Below are 22,259 nucleotides of genomic sequence, written 5' to 3' on the forward strand. Positions count from 1 at the left end.
TTTATTCATTTTTGAATACCTATCCAACAATATATCCCACGTTGGGGTTGAAATTAAAAAAAAACTTTCAGCCCCCACTTTACATGTAGGAGGGGTACCCTAATAAAACATTTTTTTTCCATTTTTTATTTTTGCACTTTGTTGGCGTGATTGATATACATATTGGTACCAAAATTTCAGCTTTCTAGTGCTAACGGTTACTAAGATTATCCGCGGGCGGACGGACGGACGGACGGACAGACAGTCATGGCGAAACTATAAGGGTTCCTAGTTGACTACGGAACCCTAAAAATGAACAAATGGCAAACTTAATGCCACAAGGCATTATACCAGCCCACCGTAGGGCCAAACAGAGATTCAGTACAAATGGTGGAAAGAGAAAACAAAAAGGCGATGAACTAATTTAAAAAAGCAAACTATTATGTCTATGTAGTCTTAATTTTCACCCAATATTTTTTTAACTCTCCGCAGCAATTTACTGTAAACCTAAAACATGGTTGCGATGATAGTCAATGACAAGTTAACGCGAGTGTGTTTGCATCGAGTAGCGAGCCGAATTATTTTGTATGGATATTTTATTTAAATTTTAACCACTGTTAAGAGATTCGCCCGTATTAGTTTTACACTCTGTATAGTGGGCGGGTGCGAGCATTGTTTGAATAATGAAGTTTGAAAGGTGGAAGATCATGTTTTATTATTCAATAATGTTCGTCAAAACTTCTGGCGTTGTATGGCATTGTTGAAAACAGGTACATTTTATTGGGTGCGTATCTATCGATATAACTTTTTTTGATATATGTTTAGTCGTTATAACGATCATTTGATATAATTATTGAATCATATAACAACAAATAATATACTAACAAATTGTATAATTCTTATTTAATATAATGATCATTTTTTCGAATAACATTGATTATAAAATACTTTGAGTATAATGCTTATTTCCGATAATAAATAAATTGTATAACACAAATTCTTTCTAAAGCACAGTTAGAATAAAAAACAATTGTACAATAAATTATGGATTCATTTACCAGAAAAGTAGATTAGGTTAGAACTGTGACCCCTACACACAACGCGCTGCTACCAGAAAAATAGGTTAGGTTAGGTTAGAGCTGTGACCCTTAAACATATGTACTGCTATCTGAAAAGTAGGTTAGGTTAGGTTAGAACTGTGATCCCTTCAAAAAAGAATAAAATTAATTCATGAAATGTTTTATACTGTTTGCTAGTTCTATTATACTAGTCGTATATCAGTAGATAGTCATACCATATAACGATTATTATAAATAAGTGTTATATGAAATAATGATTATACAAAATAAAAGTAGATATTTTGTGGTTATACCAAATGTTAATTATGTCAAATGAGTGATTATATCCTTTAAATATATACGAAATGTTGTTATATCAAATGTTATTAATGTTATTATACGAAAAAAAGTTATACCAATCATTACACACCCCATTTTAGTGTATCAAAATCCACGTCGGGTTGTCATGAAATTGTCATCAAATATTTATTGTCATTTTGACGACCGGTCTGGCTCAGTCGGTAGTGACCCTGTCTGCTAAGCCACGGTCCTGGGTTCGAATCCCGGTAAGGGCATTTATTTGTGTGATGAGCACTGATATTTGTTCCTGAGTCATGGATGTTTTCTATGTATATAAGTATGTATTTATCTATTTAAGTATGTATATCGTCGCTTAGCACCCATAGTACAAGCGTTGCTTAGTTTGGGGCTAAGTTGATCTGTGTAAGGTGTCCCCAATATTTATTTATTTATTTTCGGTTAGCTGGGCAGGAGCAAATATTAATTTTCATTCGGTTTGCATCTAAAGCAGATGTATGTCGTGAGAGCGGACATGCAAGGGAACAATCTCACACCTAATGATGCCGAAGACCGGGCAAAGTGGAGAAGACTGTGCAGGAAAGCGGACCCTGGCGCTAGGCCGGGAAAACGCTAGGTTGAAGAAGAAGGAGTTTGCGTCTAAATACGTGCTACCCGCGTTTGCACGGGTGCGTATCGATCGATATAACTTTTTTTGATATATTTTTAGTCGTTATAACGATCATTTGATATAATTATTGAATCATATTATAACAACAAATAATATACTAACAAATTGTATAATTCTTATTTAATATAGTGATTTTTTCGAAAAACATTTATTATAACATACTTTGAGTATAATGATTATTTCCGATAATAAATAAATTGTATAACACAAATTCTTTCTAAAACACAGTTAGAATAAAAAAAAATACAATAAATTAGATCCATCATTTACCAGAAAAGTAGATTAGCTTAGAAATGTGACCCCTACAACACACAACGCGCTGCTACCAGAAAAAATAGGTTAGGTTAGGTTAGAACTGTGACCCTTAAACATATATGTACTGTCAGAAAAGTAGGTTAGGTTAGGTTAGAACTGTGATCCCTTCAAAAATGTATAAAAATAATTCATGAAATGTTTTATACCTTTTGCTAGTTATATTATACTAGTCGTATATCAATAGATAGTTATACCATATAACGGTTATTATAAATACATGTTATACGAAATAATGATTATACAAAATAAAAGTAGATATTTTGTGGTTATACCAAATGTTAATTATGTCAAATGAGTGGTTATATCCTTTAAAAATATAGGTACCAAATGTTGTTATATCAAATGTTACTATACCAAAAAAAATTATACCAATCATTACACACCCCGTTTGCACAATTCCAGGGTAAGTAGCCAAATGCACAAACGCTTACGATAATATCGTTATCGTAGCTAGCTGTCTCTATCGTTCTTCCGTATTGGCGCGACAGAGCCTGACTGCGTTCCGTTTCGATCGGCATCTAGCGATCACAATTGTCATTTTAACTAGATCGACAAGTGCCAAATTTACCTATTTAATTAATTTAGTTATGAACGTTGAACGTTGATTTTGTACTAGTGAAACGGCAAACGAGCATACCCTTCTAAAAATAAGCACTCCCCGTAGCCTGCAGTGTTTTCATTTGCAGTGTTATATGCGTATGCCCTAAGACAATGCAGTCTCGTCGAACTCTGGCAACCTTACTCGCCGTCAGAACAAGGGTTGCAACTTTCATATTCTAGGCGCAACCCTAGAAGCCTTCCGGAAGGAAAACAACCTGTCCGCATGATAACTGTCAATTAATAAACTTCTAGCCAAGACGGAGACGAAGTTTATTTCAAAAGTTTAGTGTTACACAGTCCTCAATATAATAATAACAGTTTTGTATCAGACTAATAGTTGTGTGATCCAAAAATAGAGGCGCCAGACCGCAGCGAGGTCATCGTACGTAATTGCCTTGCATCGTCGATCGCGGGTGAACAGCCTCATCTAAAATTTTTACCAAACTTCACATACTGCTCAATATGTATTAGATATAAGTTGTAATATGTATTAGATATAATTTTTTTATATCTAAATTATTTTGTGGTCAAGGTAGGTGGTGCGATATAGCAAACTGAATATCCTGAAAAAAGTACTTCTTCTTCTTTATGTGCTGGAGGCTGGCCATAACACGTCCTTTATGTCTCTCTATCAGTCATGCGAATTAGTTTGTCTATGCTCATGTTCTTCACACAGATTCTTTGTTTTACTTCCATGTCTCATAGTTCTTTCTTCAAAAATCATGACACGATTTTCTGTACCCTTATCAAAAGTTCGACCCTGACATATTCGATAGCGTGTGCTACTTACTTTCACTGTCTCGCTCACACAGGCAAATTATTGTGCATACGCTAAAGTATAAATTATGAGTGTGAGCCACGTTCTTTTCGTACACAATCACCTATCACTTATCTAATTATTTAAGATTAAAACCATTTCTATGACAAGGGACATACGTGTAGTCCCATGCACGCCTTCCTTTTTTGAATTTATAAGAGTTTTTTTATCTCATTCGAAGGGGCTTATTTTGAGGATTTGACGACCCTGGCCTTCACCGACCGATTATTTAAGTGACGCCAAACTCCAAAGTATATAATTAGAGAAAAATCGGCTCGGGCTATGACTATGACCCGGATAGCCCAGGGGTAAAAACGCCCCTGCCCCTAGCCCACCATTTAGTTTATCAAATTCACTAAGTGTTGGATGCGTGAAGATACGGGAAGATGAGTTAACCCTTAGTAAAATAATACAATACTTCAAATAAAACGTGTTTATTTTGTACAATTTCGATGCTTTACATTTTTACACTTAAGAGATTGTTCGGTGCTTTCTTAACTCAATTGCAATGTAGGTAGTAAAAAAAAAGTAGTAGTAAATAGTTAGTAATTTCAAACAATTAAATAGGTATTTAATATTTACACCTACAAACTTTTATTAGTTTTATTACATTAGGGCGAGATGATTTTAACAATAGTTATTTGTTATACAAGGGGGCAAAGTTGTATTTTAACGCCGAGTGTGGAATTGAAAAACGAGCAAGTGAAAGGAATCTATAGTTGAACCACGAGCGAAGCGAGTGGTTCGAGAATAGAATCCTGAACTTGCGAGTTTTTTAACACACGAGAAGTAAAATACATTTGCACCCGAGTGTAACACAAAACTTTTCCCCTCACTATAGCGAGGAAATTACAACGCAAAAAAATGCGTTTATCACTGCTTCCAGTAGTTCCACAGGTGGTAAATCATCTTAATTACTGGATTCACCTACTTTTATCAATTTTAAAGCAGTTAATTTGACTTTATTCAAGGTCAAATTACTTTACCCACTAGTGGATAAAATGCGTTTTTACCCGCTGCTATTAAAGGACAAAACACGTGTTTCCGAGCTAGTGAGGAGAAAATAAAATTATCTAAATATGTTCATGTAAATAAAGAATTGTATCTACCATCACGTAGTTATCTACATTATCATGGTCATATGAATTACATGAGCTATGTGCGAATTCGATAAAAATAGTACATTACATCAGAGGCCGGGAAAATGAGGATTTCCGGCCAAGTGGGTATATACGGCCGAGCGAGCGTGCGAGCGAGGCCGGATAGGTATACGAGGCCGGGAATCCGTTTTCACGCCGAGGCATGTATAGTGCTTTTCTCAAATATACAATGAAATAAAAAAAATGCTCTAAAGGATAATATTTTATAAAAAAAAGTTACTTTGCAGGCCTAGGCCTAAAAAATAATATGAAATCCCTTTACAGTCCTCTCGAGTTGTTGCGCCCAAAAAGCGATACTTCCCAGCCTATTTTAAGGAACGTAAAGACAATATTTCATTGCATGTTTGAGAAAAATACTTATTCAGTCTAGTATTTTGTACAAACGTTGCATTTGTATTTGTACTGTTGGTGTTGAATGGACTAGTGTTATTCGGATGATGATGAAACAGGTTACCAGTGGCCTATTTCACCACACGGACATTGAAACTTGACTTGACACTGAAAATTCTGTCTATTTTTGGGTTGATAAGTAACATTATTCTCAGCGACAATATACACCGTGTTTTTATTTAATTCCGTTAGCTTCTGCATATAGTTAGGTCTATTACAGGAAACAGAATACATAGTCAGATTTTTTAAATTCGTAACTTTTTTCTGAAAAACACCGTACACCTGCGATAGATGTTACATCAATTGCTGTTAAGAAACGGGCTTTGTGTGTTCGATTATGCGATTGACATGTCATAGTTTTGCCACTTAGTGTGAGTTAATTGTGAAGCCCGTCTCTCAATCAGCAATTAAAGTAACATCTCTCGCAGGTGTATGGTTTTTTTAAGAAAAAAATACGAATTTAAGAAAACTAACTATGCCATTCTGTTTCCTATAATGGACCTATGTGCCGAAGTTAACGGAATTCAATAAAAACACGGTGTATATTATCTTTGTTGAACAGGCAATGAACGGCGAAGTGTCACATTGACACAGGATATGTATTTTAATCCCCAACAATGTACTTACTTATGTATCTACTAAATAACATGAGATCGTATTAGTACCACCACACGTAATGTAAAATCTCACAGCTGTGTTTTAAGTTAGAAGTAAGACAACAATAATTTCATTGAAAGGTACAGTCCAAGTAAGTGGATCAACTTCCAGGCCTTCTGAGGAATCAAGCGCTTGAGGAAAAAAGTGTTCAGGATGGTGGTCTCGATCATCTTCATTATTCCTTGATCACCCATCCGAATTCCTTCATCTCACGGTCGAACGCCTCATCCCGGTACTTCCTGATCTTGTTAAGCCAGGTGCTGATGGTGACGTGATGTCGACAGGTCCCGCCATAGCGTGGCGGCAGGCTGGCGGGGTCTACCAGCCGCTGGAGTGAAGCTAGGTCGTGGCCGTGGAAGTGGATCGTCTTCCACTCCTTCTGAGGAATGAAGCTTTTGAGAAAGAAGGCGTTCAGGAAGGTTAACGGTGTTGATCTTCGTCATTCCATGATCACCCATCCGAATTCCTTCATCTCACGGTCGAACACCTCATCCCGGTACTTCCTGATCTTGTTAAGCCAGGTGCCGATGGTGGCGTGATGTCGACAGGTCCCGCCATAGCGTGGCGAAGCTAGAGCGAAGCTAGGTTGTTCCCGTGGAAGTGGATCATCTTCGAGGCGTTCTGAGGTATAAAGCGCTTGAAAAGGAAGGCGTTCAGAAAGGTTAACGGTGTCGACCTGCGTCATTCCTTGATCACCCATCCGAACTCTTTCATCTCACGGTCAAACGCCTCATCCCTGTATTTCCTGATCTTGTTAAGCCAGGTGCCTATGGTGGCGTGATGTCGACAGGTCCCGCCGTAACGCGGCGGCAGGCTGGCGGGGTCTACGAACCGCTGGAGTGAAGCTAGGTCGTGGCCGTGGAAGTGGATCATCTTCCAGGCCTTCTGAGGGATGAACCGCTTGAAGAGGAAGAAGAAGGTGTTGAGCAGCCAGTTGTAGTTGATGATGTGGCAGGAGTTCATCACGCAGGGGATCGCCAGCTGGAAAAGAAAATGAGGATAAATGAGAAACGCTATGATGGCGCTTTTGCGATAGAAGGCCAACGAGCAAACAGGTCGCCTGATGGTAAGCTATCACTGACACCCGAAACACCAAAATGTTTGGATGTGATTGCCAGCCTTTAAAACGCTCTTTTCTTGAAGGTCTGAAGGTCGTATCTGTCCGGTAATTGTACTCTGTTTCTTGGTTCCAGCTTATGTATGTTCAAAATCTTGATTTATATTACAGAATAATAAAGATTACGAGTAGGTATATTATTATAATTGTACTCGTAATGATATGACGAATTAATGAATTCCATTCCATTCCATTCCATTTATTATCTACCTATCTTGAAAAAAAAAACTTGTTAGCACCTACTTAATTTCAAGTTAACAGATATTTCTTAACTAATCGTACCTTAAATCCTTACCTTATGCAAGACCTAGTTGAGAAAACATATTTTTACAATTTCATATAAACTTAAAACAAAGTGTTTTTATCTACGAACACGATCAATCATCAATTAAATCAGGCCCCGTAGCCGAATGGCATTTCTGCGACGCAGAAATGTAGTCTGGCTCTGTCGCGCCAATACGCAAGAGCGATAGAGATAGATAGCTACGAAAGAGATATTATCGTGAGCGTTTCGTGGGCGTTTGTGCATTCGGCTACGCACACAGGAGTTAATGAATGAAACTCTAATTAATAATTGCGCCATCGGCTATTTCTTCAGATCAGACGTTGCAGTTGCAGCAAGATTGTATTTAAGCATGATCTCTGTGATCGTTCTTAGATATTAAGTACACGCTACAAATGATTGAGCTATCATCTGTTAGCCTAGAACCATTGCAAGGTCACGATAAGATACCTGCATTTCCCGTGGCCTCCAAAAACAGCACAAATGTCACTATTTACGTTTGTTTCTTTTTTATAATATATCTCTCATACTTTACTGGCCTTGCAAAGGTTCCTTTTTTTGTTTAAGAGGGGTAAAATGCTATTAGGCATACCACTCGGGTACGAAAATGAACCCGAGTGGTTATGTGGGACTCCTTGACTCAAGTTTAACCCTAAACAACCCCTCCGTCTTAGTGCGTTTTCACACTATCCGGTCTGATATCGGATGTAGGATGGATTTTTAAGGCTAAAATCAAAGATGGCGGTTCAAATATATGGCATATCGGTCCTACATCCGATACAGGATCGGATAATGTGAAAACGCACTAAGACAGAGGGGTAAACTTGAGTCAAGGAGTCCTACATAACCACTCGGGTCTTCATACCCGAGTGGTATGCCTAATAGCATTTTTCCCCTTAAGTAAGAGAGATATAAAGAAACAAACGTAAATAGTGACATTTCGTGGCAAGTGTCACAGCAACGCTAACAAAGTGTCGAACATTTTTGACATTTAGTCAAAGTCTACCCCTTTGACACCCGAGCTGATACGATCGTGAGGTTGTTAACGGGTTGTTAAGAGGATACGGTAGCGAAAATGCTAAAATGGAAAGGAGCCCCCCATTCAACTTGGGAATTTTAGTTAAATATACAAGTGTTATCCACTAGATTTATCGAAAAAATAAAATAAAATAAAATTGTCCATTAAGAACAACTCAGTCAAAAGATATTTCAAAAAATCTTTAAAATCGAGGTTCCGCTTTCGACTCTTTCCTCCTTTAAAACTTAACCAATCGGAGCGAAATTTGGGAATCTGAATAACAATGAAATAATCTATTTCGGACCGTTTAGCTTTTTTGGTTAATTGTTACCAATATTGAGTATCACACCTTTTTTTGCGCCACAATGAAAAAAGCCGTTTTTGGAAATTTTTGATTGGCTCTAGAATCTTTAAAAAGCAGAATATCAAAAAAATCAAAACGGTCCGACACAGATAAAAATAATTACAATCTGTGTTGAAAAAATCATTGCTCTATCTTCAAAAACCAGGGAGGAAATAGTCGAGATCGTTTGTATGGAGAATTGACCCCTACCGTATCGTCTTAACATATTAAACCTCGATTTCTTCGGTTAGAATCGGCTATACCACCCCCTGTCGTGGCCAGCAAGAAGATTGACCATCGAGAATCGATATAGCTGTCACATTTTTGAATTGCTGTCAACTGAAGCTTACATTATGAAGACAGAAGTCTAGATTTTTATTTTTGCAATATATTTCAATGAATTAACATGTATACGTTTTAACTAAGATTCTTATCAATAAATAAGAGTTATTGCATTACGGCGTCTCAGTTCTTATATTCACATTTAGAGTAGATGAGTTTACAAAGTGGTCCATACGAACCGGGATAAATATAGTGAATTAGTGGTGAAAAACAAACAATCGCAGTGAAATAAGAACAGTTTAGAGAGATTATAGACGTCACGCATCGAACATTCGAGAAGAAAACAAAAGTCAAATGAACAAAAGTGAGAAAACAAAATACGAACTATAGTGAGAAAAATACGTGTAATACAAGTAAATGAACAATAATTCGAGGTTTTAGTGCATAAATACGATAAAAAACTGTGTAAACTACCGCGAGGACAATAATTTGAAGAAATTTCGTCATATTTTCGTAAAAAACGATCCGCGCATCAGTGTAAACAATGGACATAAAGTAGTGAAAATACATCGCGATTCGTAATAATTGGAAGAAAAAGTGTGAATTTCCGAACATTTCGTGTTTTCGAAGAACAAGACCGAAGATTCTAGATATTTCGTCGCAAGATTTTACTACATAACCTACAAAATGGATACATACGTATCGGAACAAGAAACTACTTACGACTTAATACGGAAGATAGGAATAAACTTCAAAAAGCAAGGAAAAACACGCATTACGAAAGGCTACGTACAAGCAAGAATCGACACACTTAACGAGTATTGGCAGAAATTCCAGACAAACCATTTCCAAATTGTTAAATATGCAACGAGCGCTCAAAGAAAAGAACATGTTTATTTCGTCAACGACATTTATTCTGTTGGAGAAGAAGAGTATTTTATGATAAAAGGAGAATTGTCAGATACTATTGATCTGTTCAACAAATCTACCGCTGTGAGAGAGAACCCGCAACCGCATCCGCAGAATAACACGTCAGATGTAAACAAGCAATCTACGCAAGATGTAAAACTTCCCAAAGTAATACTGCCCCAATTCTCGGGAAATTATGAAGAATGGACATCTTTTCGAGACCTATATACGTCACTCGTTCACAACAAACCATCTTTGAGCAAGGTACAAAAACTTCATTATTTGAAATCAAGTGTCACTGGTGAAGCTGAACAATTATTGAAGCATCTACAAATAACCGAGAAAAACTACGATGTCGCATGGGAAACTTTAGACAAGAGGTACAACAACAAACGCATGATAGTGAATACAATCTTGAATAGATTTATGAATCAGAAGAGAGTATACAACGGCACTTCCAAATCTATTAGAGAACTTCTCGATACTACTCAAGAATGTCTGAACAGTCTTAAAAACAACGACGTGAAGATAAACGAGTGGGATACAATTGTTATTCACATTATTCTCAACAAATTGGACGAAGAGACACGCAAACAGTGGGAAGAGGAGATAAGCACGCTACCTGTACAAGAGTTGCCGAAACTTGAGAAGTTAACAACCTTCTTGGACACACGTTTCAGAGTGTTAGAAATGATTCCGTCGACAACTTATTCGAAGGACAGAGAGAGAGCTATCGTGAGACAAAGATCCTTTCTAACAAGCCCCGCTACAACTACAGTACAATGTTCCTACTGCAAGCAAGACCATTTGAACTATCTATGCAAAGAATTTGCAAATTTAGATGTCAACAATAGAGTTCAACACGTCCAAAAGGAGAGACTATGCTTCAACTGCTTGTCATCAAAACATAATGTGAAAAACTGTAAATCCAAAGTATCCTGTCATCATTGCCAAAGAAGACATCATTCTTTACTTCATTTTGAGAATCAAACCGCTGAAGAGAGAGAGAACAATCAACAATCCACGTCGAAAGCACCCGCATCCAATTCAAACTATACCATGAGAGAAGAGTCTACCACTAAAACTTCAGAAACACCAAAACTGAGAAATTATCTTATCACTCAGAGTCATACTGCACTAATGGCTACCGCACTAGTAAATATCAAGACCGGCCATGGTATGCAAGTACTACGAGCACTCATTGATCCCTGTTCTCAAGAGTCGTTCATAAGTGAAGCAACTGTTAGAAAACTACAACTTCGAAGAAAAACAGTTGATGGATTAATTACCGGAGTGGGTAACATGTCAACTACAATCAAATCCGCTACAAACATAGAGATTTACTCAAGATTCGACAACAACTTCAAAGCTGACTGCACAGCCTACATTGTTGAAGATGTCACTGACATAATGCCAGAAGTCCCGATCAATCCACAGAAATGGAGTCATCTGCAACACCTGTCACTGGCAGATCCAACTTATCATACACCAAGCAACATTGATTTACTACTTGGAGTTCATATCTACTCAGACATCTTAATGAATGGAGTGATTAAAGGAGAACCAGGTACTCCCATAGCACAACAAACACGCTTGGGATATATACTGTCAGGAGGTCATTTGACAAACAACCACACAAGAGAATTCAAAACCATGCATCTGAACATAACTTTAGAGGAGATGGTAGAAAAATTTTGGGAGACAGAGAGATTAGAGTCAGAGGAAAACGACACTCTCACCCCACAAGAACTTAGAGCTGAGAAAATATATCAAGAAACTGTAACTAGAGATGTTGATGGAAGATACATTGTGGCACTTCCCTTTAAAAGCGACAAACCTATTTTACCTGAGAATTCGAGAGAAATTGCACTGAGAAGATTCATGAGCACTGAGAGAAGATTAGAAGCAAACAAAAAATTGAGAGAAGCCTACAACGAGGTCATGAGAGAGTACATAACACTTCAACATATGGAATTGATCGAACGAGATGAGTCTGTTAAAGAAACTGACAAACGAGTATATTTGTCACATCACCCTGTGATCCGTGAAGATAGAGAAACTACCAAGTATCGCATAGTCTATGACGCTTCATGCAAAGGAAGCAACGGAGTGAGCCTCAACTCAGAACTGCTAGTTGGTCCGTCACTTCTGGGAGATCTTCGAGACATTCTTATGAGATGGAGAACACACAAAGTCTGTTTTGTGGCTGATGTCATCAAAATGTATCGCCAGATCCTTGTAAGAAGAGAAGACACAGACTTTCAGAGAATACTTTGGAGATTCAGCCCTGATGAAGACATAAGAGAATACAGAATGCTAACAGTCACATTTGGAACAGCATGTGCGCCATTTTTAGCTATCAAAACCTTGAGACAAATAGCAATTGATGAGGCAAACACAGAAGAATACGCCCAAGCTCGAGAGATTATCAACCACTCTTTCTACATGGACGATGTACTGTCAGGGGGAGATACAGAAGAAACTGCAATAGAAGCAAAACGTCAATTAACAGAAGTACTAAGAAGAGGAGGTTTTGAACTACAAAAATGGTCTTCAAATAGCAAAAAATTCATCAATACAGTCGAAACAGAGAAGAGAGCGAAGAAATGTGAGATAGACATCAACAAAAAAGAGACAATCAAAACCTTAGGAATAACATGGAACTCAAACGAAGATACTCTCTTAGTAACTAACAAAATTAACACTTTATCTGAACAACGAGTAACTAAGAGAAACGTCTTAACTGTCATAGCTTCCTTGTTTGATCCAATGGGTTGGCTAGCACCATCTGTAGTCATGGGAAAGATATTTCTACAGAAGATTTGGTCAAGAGGATTATCATGGGATACAGAACTACCAGAAGACTTAAAGACAGAGTGGAAAACCTTTTGCAATGGTATAGAGCACCTGTCACAAATTAAACTTGAGAGATGGATTGGAACAACCAACCACAGTGAGTTAATAGAACTACATGGCTTCGCTGATGCATCAATGTCAGCCTATGCAGCAGTAGTCTACAGCAGAGTAATACAACCAGATGGAGAAGTCAAAGTGTCACTTATCATGGCAAAGACAAAAATCTCACCGATGAAAAAACAACTTACTTTGCCCCGTCTAGAATTGAGTGCAGCGCTACTACTGAGTCAACTGCTGAAACATGTTGCTACAGCTATGAAGATCCAGAACAAAAATACATACGCATATTCAGATTCAAAAGTAACTTTAGCTTGGATTCTCGGAGACCCGCTGAAATGGACAACATTTGTGAAGAACCGAGTCATTGAAATCAACAATAACATAAATACTACATGGTCATACGTGAATACTAAAGAAAATCCTGCAGATCCAGCGTCGAGAGGAGTCACACCTGAGAAATTGAAAGAACATACCTTATGGTTTCAAGGTCCAACATTCTTACAACAAAGAGAATGGAAAAGAGAATCTTGTGAAGTAGAAGATACAGATCAAGAAACGAGAAAGTCTATCAAATGTGCTACTACTACAGTGTTAGAGAAGAAAGAAGAATTCATACTCACAATTTCAAAGAGATATTCATCATTGAGAAGACTCATTTCAGTCATAGCTTACTGTCAAAGATGGCTGATGTTCAAAAACAAAGATGTAAAAGAAAACTTACCTCAGTATGTAACTCATGATGAGCGAGAAAAAGCACTTACTACATGTATCAAGCTTTCACAGCAACTTGAATTTCCAGAAGAAATCGAAGCTTTGAGAAATCGTCAACCACTTAAGAAAAGAAGTCGAATACTGTCACTTACACCCTTTCTTGATGAAAAAGAAGTACTCAGAGTTGGAGGAAGATTGAAACATGCAGATTTAGAGTTCCTGAGCAAACATCCTGTCATTCTGTCTAAGAACAATGTACTGCTACCACTTTTACTCGATGACGCACACAAGAAGACATTGCATGGAGGCCCGCAACTTATGACAATATACTTGAGAGGAAGATACTGGCTGATTGACGCAGGAAATACTATCAAGAAGTATGTTAGAAACTGCTTTCCTTGCGCTAAACAAAAAGCGAAAACTGTAACTCAACTGATGGGCGATTTACCTGAAATAAGAGTTAAGCCATCAAGAGCATTTCTTACTACAGGTGTAGATTTCGCAGGTCCAGTCAACGTGCGCATGAGCCCTGGACGAGGAACGAAAACGTTCAAAGCATACATATGTATTTTCATCTGCATGGTAACTAAAGCTATACACATAGAATGTGTGAGTAACATGACAATGGAAGCGTTCATGGCTGCATTTCGAAGATTTACATCACGAAGAGGATTCGTCAAAGAGATGTGGAGCGACCACGGTACTAATTTCATTGCATCGAGCAAAGAAATACTAGAGACTTGGAGACTTGGCAAATCAACGATCCCAGTTGAACTAGCAGCCTTACTAGACACTGAAGGTACCAAGTGGAAGTTCATCCCTCCTGGATCACCAAATCACGGGGGATTATGGGAAGCGGGGGGTGAAGAGTTCGAAATTCCATCTAAAGAGAACCCTCGGAGATACTACACCTACCTTCGAAGAATTATCAACGCTTCTGAACCAGATCGAAGCTTGTCTTAACTCGAGACCCTTATCACCGCTGAGCGATCATCCTGATGACCTAGAGCCGTTGACACCAGCACACTTTCTTGTCGGAGAACCATTAGTCACAATACCAGAGAGAGATTTGACTCAACATAAAGCAAATTCCCTATCGAGATGGCAAAATATGCAAAGAATGTTACAGATATTTTGGCGAAAATGGCAAACAGAATTTCTTACAAGATTACAAGAGAGACCTAAGTGGAAAATTAGACAACAAGAGTTCAACGTCGGAGATTTAGTGTTAATCAAAGACTATAGATTACCTCCTAGTAAATGGCTACTAGGTAGAGTGTTACTGAAACATCCTGGAAAAGATAATGTTACGCGAGTCTACGACGTCCGCACAGCAACTGGAGTGTTAACTAGATCGATTTCGAAGCTGTGCCCACTACCAGATGTTGGAAGAAAGGATTCTGCTGTTCTTCAGGCGGGAGAATGTCGTGGCCAGCAAGAAGATTGACCATCGAGAATCGATATAGCTGTCACATTTTTGAATTGCTGTCAACTGAAGCTTACATTATGAAGACAGAAGTCTAGATTTTTATTTTTGCAATATATTTCAATGAATTAACATGTATACGTTTTAACTAAGATTCTTATCAATAAATAAGAGTTATTGCATTACGGCGTCTCAGTTCTTATATTCACATTTAGAGTAGATGAGTTTACACTATGTAACATAGGTTGATTTAATCCTTAGTTGAACTTACTAAGGTAATTTAGTTAGCATAATTATTTTTCATGGAATTATTGAACAAGATCTTAATCGATTCAGTTACGTTGCAAAAGTAAGAGCAATCAAAATTACCTTATTTGATTTGTCTAAGATCTTATCAGACTCGTATGGAATCAAGATGCTTGACTACGACTATCAAAATATTGATAGGAGCAACCAAATTTTTTTTAGAGTGTAGCCTTCCCGCGCTCGCGCGCAGTATCGATAACAATGCGTTGCCGTGGTTACAGAGCCAAACAATGCGTTTTCAGTTTTTCGATACTGCGCGCATGCGCGGAAAGCAGACGGATGCTGGCTTTGGGGAATAGACTTTTATGTCGGATTTTAAAGATCTATGCACGACTCTGTAAATGACGAATAACAGTTCGGGAGTAGAAAAAATAAGTGAATTATTAGTATCTGATGCTGAATTACCTGCATCTTGGGCGAGCGCAGACCGATTTCCATCATGGCCATGCCGACCCGCACCAACTCTTCCACCGGATAGTCGTCCGGGTCCCAGGTTCCTGGACAACAGAATCATTCTTCACTGACAATCTTACGAACTTGCAGCGGATCGGATCTAGTGCGTAAACTACCATACCCTCGTAAGGCCCAATGTACATTACAATGTACATAGTATTGCAATCTAATTTGAACCTTCCATGAACTGAATAAAGTAGAATTTCCATTGTTACATAGATTTTTGAAACAAACGAAAATCTTACCAATTTATTTATAGAATAAGGTTCAAATTCAAAAGGGAAAACTAACTATGGTGGGCCTTACGAGGATACAAGGGGCCATGTTTTTTTTTCAAAGTTGTCCACACCACTTTTTTTGTAACATGGGTATTTTTTACGCAATTCATACTCAGAATCGCGAGGTCTTTCGATCCAAGGAGAAAAAAAATGTCCCAAGATTTCCATACATTTTTCAAACCTTCTATTCCGTTACCGGCATACAAAATGTATGAAAAAATGGAAACGGCATGGGAAAAAACCTTGGTAAACTTTTTTTCTCCTATTAAGATTGAAAGAGCTCGTGATTCTGAGTAGAAACCACATAAAAAATTCCAAATCCAAAAAAAGAGGGGTGGACAACAGACATTTTGTTGCCCTGCTAAGCCGAGTGGCGCTATCTTAAAACCAAATGATTTTGAAAATGGAACTGTCAGTTATAGACACTTAAGTATAAGTTAGCTATGGATTTTTGTTTGAGATAGCGCTTTTCGGCTTAAGAGGGCATTACTTTGAAAATAAATGGCCCACAAATAGTTCTTCGGCTACGACGGATTTTATTTTCACAGATTCGGATCGACATAAATATTTATGGTCATTTTCAGAAATTGGGACCTAAAATTAGTGACAGTTAACAAAATTTATCTCGATGTCAGTTTTGTGACGAAAATTAAGAATAAAATTCGTCTAAAAACCCAATTTTTTAATGTTTTAAATGTAGATTGCTTATAGTTTATATAATTAACACAAAAGCAATAGTTTTATTGACATTTTATGCTTAATATTGTCTTCGGTTACCGCGATAGTTACTCATGAAATAAAACTATGGAAACGGATTAAATCGCGTATAATGAATTTAAAATTCATCCCGACGTTTCGAACACTTTACAGCGTCAAACGTCGGGATGAATTTTAAATTTCTTATACGCGATTTAATCCGTTTCCATAGTTTTATTTTATGTCTAATTTGTCGTCACAAAACTGACATCGAGTTAATTTTTGTTAACAACTTTCACTAATTTTGGGTCCCAATTTTTGAAAATGCCCTTAAAAGTAATTGTTTCCCTTCCGCTTAGACTACATAATTTAGTATAAAAAGTGTGTTTCGCTAGGCATGACCTCCACGTGGGCGGCCGGAGCAGAGGCCGACCGGTTCGTTACGTTACGTTACGCATGGGCGGCGCCCGGCGCCCGGCGCCCGCGCACGCAGCCACGCACGTTGTGATTTGTGATCGACGATCACCTTCGCTTTCGAGCCTGCGGCCGCGCATGAATTGAAATTAAATTGATTTGAACATGGCTATACTCTTTGCAGTATCAAGTCTGATTTATTAAACAAAACTGACAAAGTTTTTTTTTTTAATAATCCCTTATCAAAACAATCTCCTCATTTCAAATCTTGCAGCACAATTTATGTAAAATCAATATTTTCTTAAGCCTCTGAAACTCCTTCATAAATAAAGAAAGTACTTAAGCATACTTAATTTTTTTTATAAGAAATATATTACTACGCGCCATGTTGCGGAATTTCCTTAGAACTATTTTTAACCCCCGACGCAAAAACGACGGGGTCTGTCTGTCTGTCTGTCTGTTTGTCTATCTGTGTGTGTGTTTGTCTGTGGCATCGTAGCTCCCGAACGGATGAACCGATTTAGATTTTTTTTTGTCTGAAAGCTGAGTAAGTCGGGAGTGTTCTTAGCAATGTTTTATGAAAATCGGTCTACTGTGTCGCGGTCGGGGGTTTTTTCAAAATTTTAATTTTGTGGTTATCTCCATACTAAACCGCATCAACACCAGCGCCCTGTTGACAATAGTCATTTTTCGCTTCAAGTTTATTGTTGTCTTTAAAACTATCTATCTGCCTGCGCCATTTCCCATCATCTGGGGTCGGCTCTCCTTGTCCGTTTTCTCCATTCCGGGCGGTTTTGGGCGATATCTGGGTTTATATGTTGTTGTTTCAAGTCTTTTTGGACCGTCGTTAACCAAGTGGCGGTAGGCTTTCCACGGCCTTACTTCGTCACAGGTATGTTTAGGGCTACACGCACCATGTGGTCTTCAGGACGCCTGAGGATATGTCCATACCAGCGTAAACGTTTTTCTTGGACTTTTTCAACTATGGGGGTGATTTTGAAGCTACCTCTGATATACTCATTTCTGATTTTGTCGAGCCTGGTGAAACCCGCTGACCAGCGTAACATGCGCATCTCAGTGGTGTGCAACTTTGTGAGATGTTTCTTGGTAGAAGCCCAGCACTCTGTTCCGTACAAAATAGCAGGGCGAATAGCCGTTTTGTACAGTTTGCCCTTTGTTTTTAGAGGCATTCTTTTGTCGCACATTACGCCTGTGAGCTGTCGCCATTTATTCCAACCACACGTGGTACGATGGATCACGTCGCAGTCAATTTTGCCATCGTTGTTTATGATTGACCCGAGATATTTAAATTGTTGTATGGTTGGGATAGGTGTGTCGTCAAGCAGGAACTTAATTTGCTGTCCATCCGTTGTACCATCGAATATACAAGACATGTGCTCGGTTTTCTTGCGGCTAATTTTGAGACCACTTTCTTCCAGCGACTGTGTCCAGGTATTAAACTGGCATTGAAGGTCCTGGACGTTGTCAGAAATCAGCACGACATCATCCGCGTACAGTATGTTCCAGGGTACGGGTTTTTGGCAGTCTCTTGTTAGATCGTCCATGGTAACGTTGAACAGAGGGCTGAGTGCGGATCCCTGATGTACTCCGACCTCAATTGCGAAACCATCACTGGTACCAGCTGGGCTGACTACTTGGGTGGTGACATTGCTGTACATATCTCGTATCAGCGATATGTACTGCTCGGGAACTTGTTGAGCTCTTAGAGCGTCCCATATTAAATTTCGAGGCACGTGATCAAAGGCCTTCTCTAAATCTATGAAGATCATACTATACATATTATGTAGATTTGACTTGTTTGCCTTTGCCTTTTCGAGCAGGATTCGCAATGTTTGGACTGCGTCCGACGTACCTTTCCCAGCGACGAAGCCGCATTGATTCGGAGTTAATTGTATTAAGCATTCAAATCGGTTTTTTAGTACGCGTTCCCAAATTTTAAATGTATGAGACATGAGTTTGATCGCCCTGTAGTTGTTACAGTCACGAATATCTCCCTTTCCCTTGTAAAAAGGGACGAGATAGCTTTGTCGCCATATGTCAGGGATATGCTGGCCGGCAATAAACTTGTTGAAGAGCTTATACAACCAGAGTTCTCCCACATCTCCTAGTTGCTTCCACATTTCGGCTGGGATTTCATCGGGGCCTACAGCCTTGTTGTTTTTCATTTGCCTAATTGCCGCTTTTATTTCGCTTGGTGTAATGAAAGGGAGAGGTCCATGAACTGGCATAGGCTTCTCATTTTTTTGCTTTACCGGATGGGACACATTTAGCAAATGTTGGTAGTATTCCACCCATCTAGCGTTGATATGGGCGTCTTCTGTCAATAGCTTATGATCTTTATCTTTAATGTACTTTACTGTGCTGTAATCCTTTGAATAATTATATCTAGTTCTAGCGATTTTATAGATGTCTACCTCAGATTCTGCAGTTTCTAGTTGTTCGTAGATATTATGGTCAGATTCAGACTTAGCAATGGCTACTTGTCGTTTGGCTATTTTCTTAGCTTCCTTGTATAGATCTAGGTCAGTCTGATCTCCCGAAGTCTGCCATCTCTTGAAGTATTCTTTTTTGGTTGTAACTGCCTGCTTAACGTCTTCTTGCTAAACTAACGTATTGTTGTCTTTAAAACAAAGGATTGAAAAAAATAATACCTATTTAATAGTTTAGAATTGGTATTATATTTGTACAAGTTCTGAATGTACGTAGCCTGACATATTCGAGCGTTAGAGAAATGTTACGCAATGCGAGCGCGACCGATCGAATGTAATATTTTTAATGTTACTTGTAGTAAAAGTGACGCTTGATTCTTTACGGCTCGTCAAAATACAGTTTCTTAAGTAACGGTATTGAATTATAAGTACAGTGAGCAAAATTATTCACTTTACACTTTTACATACATACAACAATGTGTGCAGTTGTACCATAGATTAAATATAAGAAGATTAAACCATCTCATACATTAAAATGCGACCGCCTAAGAATGCGCATACACTACACACTACACCACACATAGATGGCGCCAAAAAAAATGTCTTGTTGCCATCGATTATTTGCAGATGGCGTTAAGTGTCACTTTCGAGCCATTAATCTAAGTAGGTATGTATGTAAAGTGACACTTAATGCCATCTACAAGTATAATCGAAAGCTACAAGACATTTTTATGTGGCGCCATCTATGTATGGCGTAGTGTATGCGCGTTCTTAGGCGGTCGCATTTTAATGTATGGGATGGTATGATCTTCTTATTTTCAATACATAGTTATACTATGCCTAGGTGTGCAATCGTGATTGATTAATCAGGAAATTTATTTGGTAGTCTCCCATTTTCCTCACTAACTCGATCACTGTTTATATTAAGTATGTACGTAAAATAAAGAAATCAATTCGTCAAGTCCACGCACGCGAGCCTCCACAGACATGCGCAGATCCAGGGACCACCATTGGCACCTATTTTGGATTTGGAGCCTAGGTTGACCATATGAATTGACCACGTAACCTCCCCCTGGAACCTGGCCATACACATTGACCACGTGTGCGTACGAAGCTGGATAAGCCCTTGCCCACAGCAGCAGTTCACTCACCGAACCGCAGAATAGTGAAGACGACCCCTGACGGGTCCAGCATGCAGCCTTCATAATCTGCGCCGACACGCATGAGTCCCCACAGCTGTCCGCAGGGACTCTCATGACACCACTGGATCTTTTGTCATACAATCTGACCCCCTTGAGCTGAATCGTCCCCACACCACTCACCGAACCGCAGGATAGTGACGCGGCCGACCCCCGGCGGGTCCAGCATGCAGCCCTCATAAGCAGCGCCGACGCGCGCGAGTCCCCACAGGTCCACGCCTCGATATAACTCGGGGTACTGTTCCAGAAACCGACAATAACGCACCAGCTGGAACATTACGGTTTAGAATATTAGCTGTAGCTGGGATGGGATACTCTCAAACATGTATGATTAGGTACCCGACTATGGAAGAAACAGTAAGATAAACAGTCTAAGTCAGTATTTGAAGTCCGGTGTCGGATGTTGGGTAGCGAGCCCATTTGAGAAAGAGCAAGTTCGTAAACACTTCTCGCAGGTACACCAACGTTGTTAGACAGTAATGGTTAAATGGGTACTATATATGTATATGTATGTATATATTTTTAGTTAGTTTATGTATGTATATGATTGTACTTATTTATGTATGTATATTGATGATGCATATAGTATTTAGATAGTGACTTATATCTATTTAAATTTCTGTTTTATTTTCCGCACCGATTGTAAGTTTCTGTTTGGTCCAATGGTTGACTGTTAGAGAATGCCTTAAGGCATTAAGTTTGCCATTTGTACTTTATGTTGTGCAATAAAGGTTAAATAAATAAATAAATAAAATATGTGTGTTATCACATTATCCGATCCGATATCTGATGTAGGACCGATATCCCATATATTTAAGTCGCCATCTTTGATTTTTGGCTTTGAAATGCTGTGAAAATGCACTAAGTTTAAGGTATGAGTGCACGCACATATTTAGAGTGCGGCGGGGCGGGGTGTGCGTCCTGCATGTCAAGCAATCGAAGCTCATACAGGTGTTCTGAGTCGAAGCCAAGGCCTAATGGTACCCACTCTTATGGCATTAATTTCTTTAAGAAACCAATCGTGTCTGTAGTCAAATAATTAGAAAATTTTCTGCGCACTCAATCACGCTCGTCTTGACCCACAAGCAGCTCTTTAGCAAACCTTTTCTTTATCTAAGTAGGTGCTAATTTTTTCAAACAATAGGTCAGTTCTTACGTTATATAACCATGACATTATTAACGGCTGATTCGGCTTTATTAGCAGAAAACCTTGAAAAATGTTTATCTTATGTTGCATATAAATACGTAATGTACTGCCTTGATCAATTATCTACCTCTAGATGATGACAATGTTGTGTGTGGCTTAGCGAACTGTTGCGATAATTTCCTTGTTATTTCAATATTTTTTCCCCTCACTAGCTCGGAAACACGTGTTTTGTCCTTTAATACCAGCGGGTAAAAACGCATTTTATCCACTAGTGGGTAAAGTAATTTGACCTTGAATAAAGCCAAATTAACTGCTTTAAAATTGAAAAAAGTAGGTGAATCTAGTGA

The 22,259-nt window shown here is 38.6% G+C and overlaps 2 protein-coding genes across 2 annotated transcripts in view; both read right to left on the reverse strand.

Annotated features, from left to right (window-relative positions):
* Window positions 1-5,512: 5,512 nt before the first annotated feature.
* LOC125234239 lies at window positions 5,513-6,522 on the reverse strand. Its single transcript, XM_048140447.1, has 2 exons — window positions 6,452-6,522; window positions 5,513-6,398 (listed from the first exon to the last, which is right to left on the reverse strand). Exons 1-2 carry the CDS (start codon window positions 6,520-6,522, stop codon window positions 6,140-6,142), a joined length of 330 nt encoding a protein of 109 aa, XP_047996404.1. The 3' UTR covers window positions 5,513-6,139.
* The window catches only part of LOC125233816 (clavesin-2-like), a 45,161-nt gene continuing 29,292 nt past the window's right edge, over window positions 6,391-22,259 (reverse strand). Inside the window, exons 4-6 of the mRNA XM_048139946.1 lie at window positions 20,889-21,033; window positions 15,681-15,772; window positions 6,391-7,035 (exon numbers count right to left, since the gene is read on the reverse strand). Coding sequence (XP_047995903.1) covers window positions 6,646-7,035; window positions 15,681-15,772; window positions 20,889-21,033 — 627 coding nt within the window. The 3' untranslated portion in view covers window positions 6,391-6,645. The remainder of the gene's footprint in view (window positions 7,036-15,680; window positions 15,773-20,888; window positions 21,034-22,259) is intronic.

Source organism: Leguminivora glycinivorella, chromosome 15 (genome assembly GCF_023078275.1).
Source record: "Leguminivora glycinivorella isolate SPB_JAAS2020 chromosome 15, LegGlyc_1.1, whole genome shotgun sequence".
NCBI classification, from domain to species: Eukaryota; Metazoa; Arthropoda; class Insecta; order Lepidoptera; family Tortricidae; genus Leguminivora; species Leguminivora glycinivorella.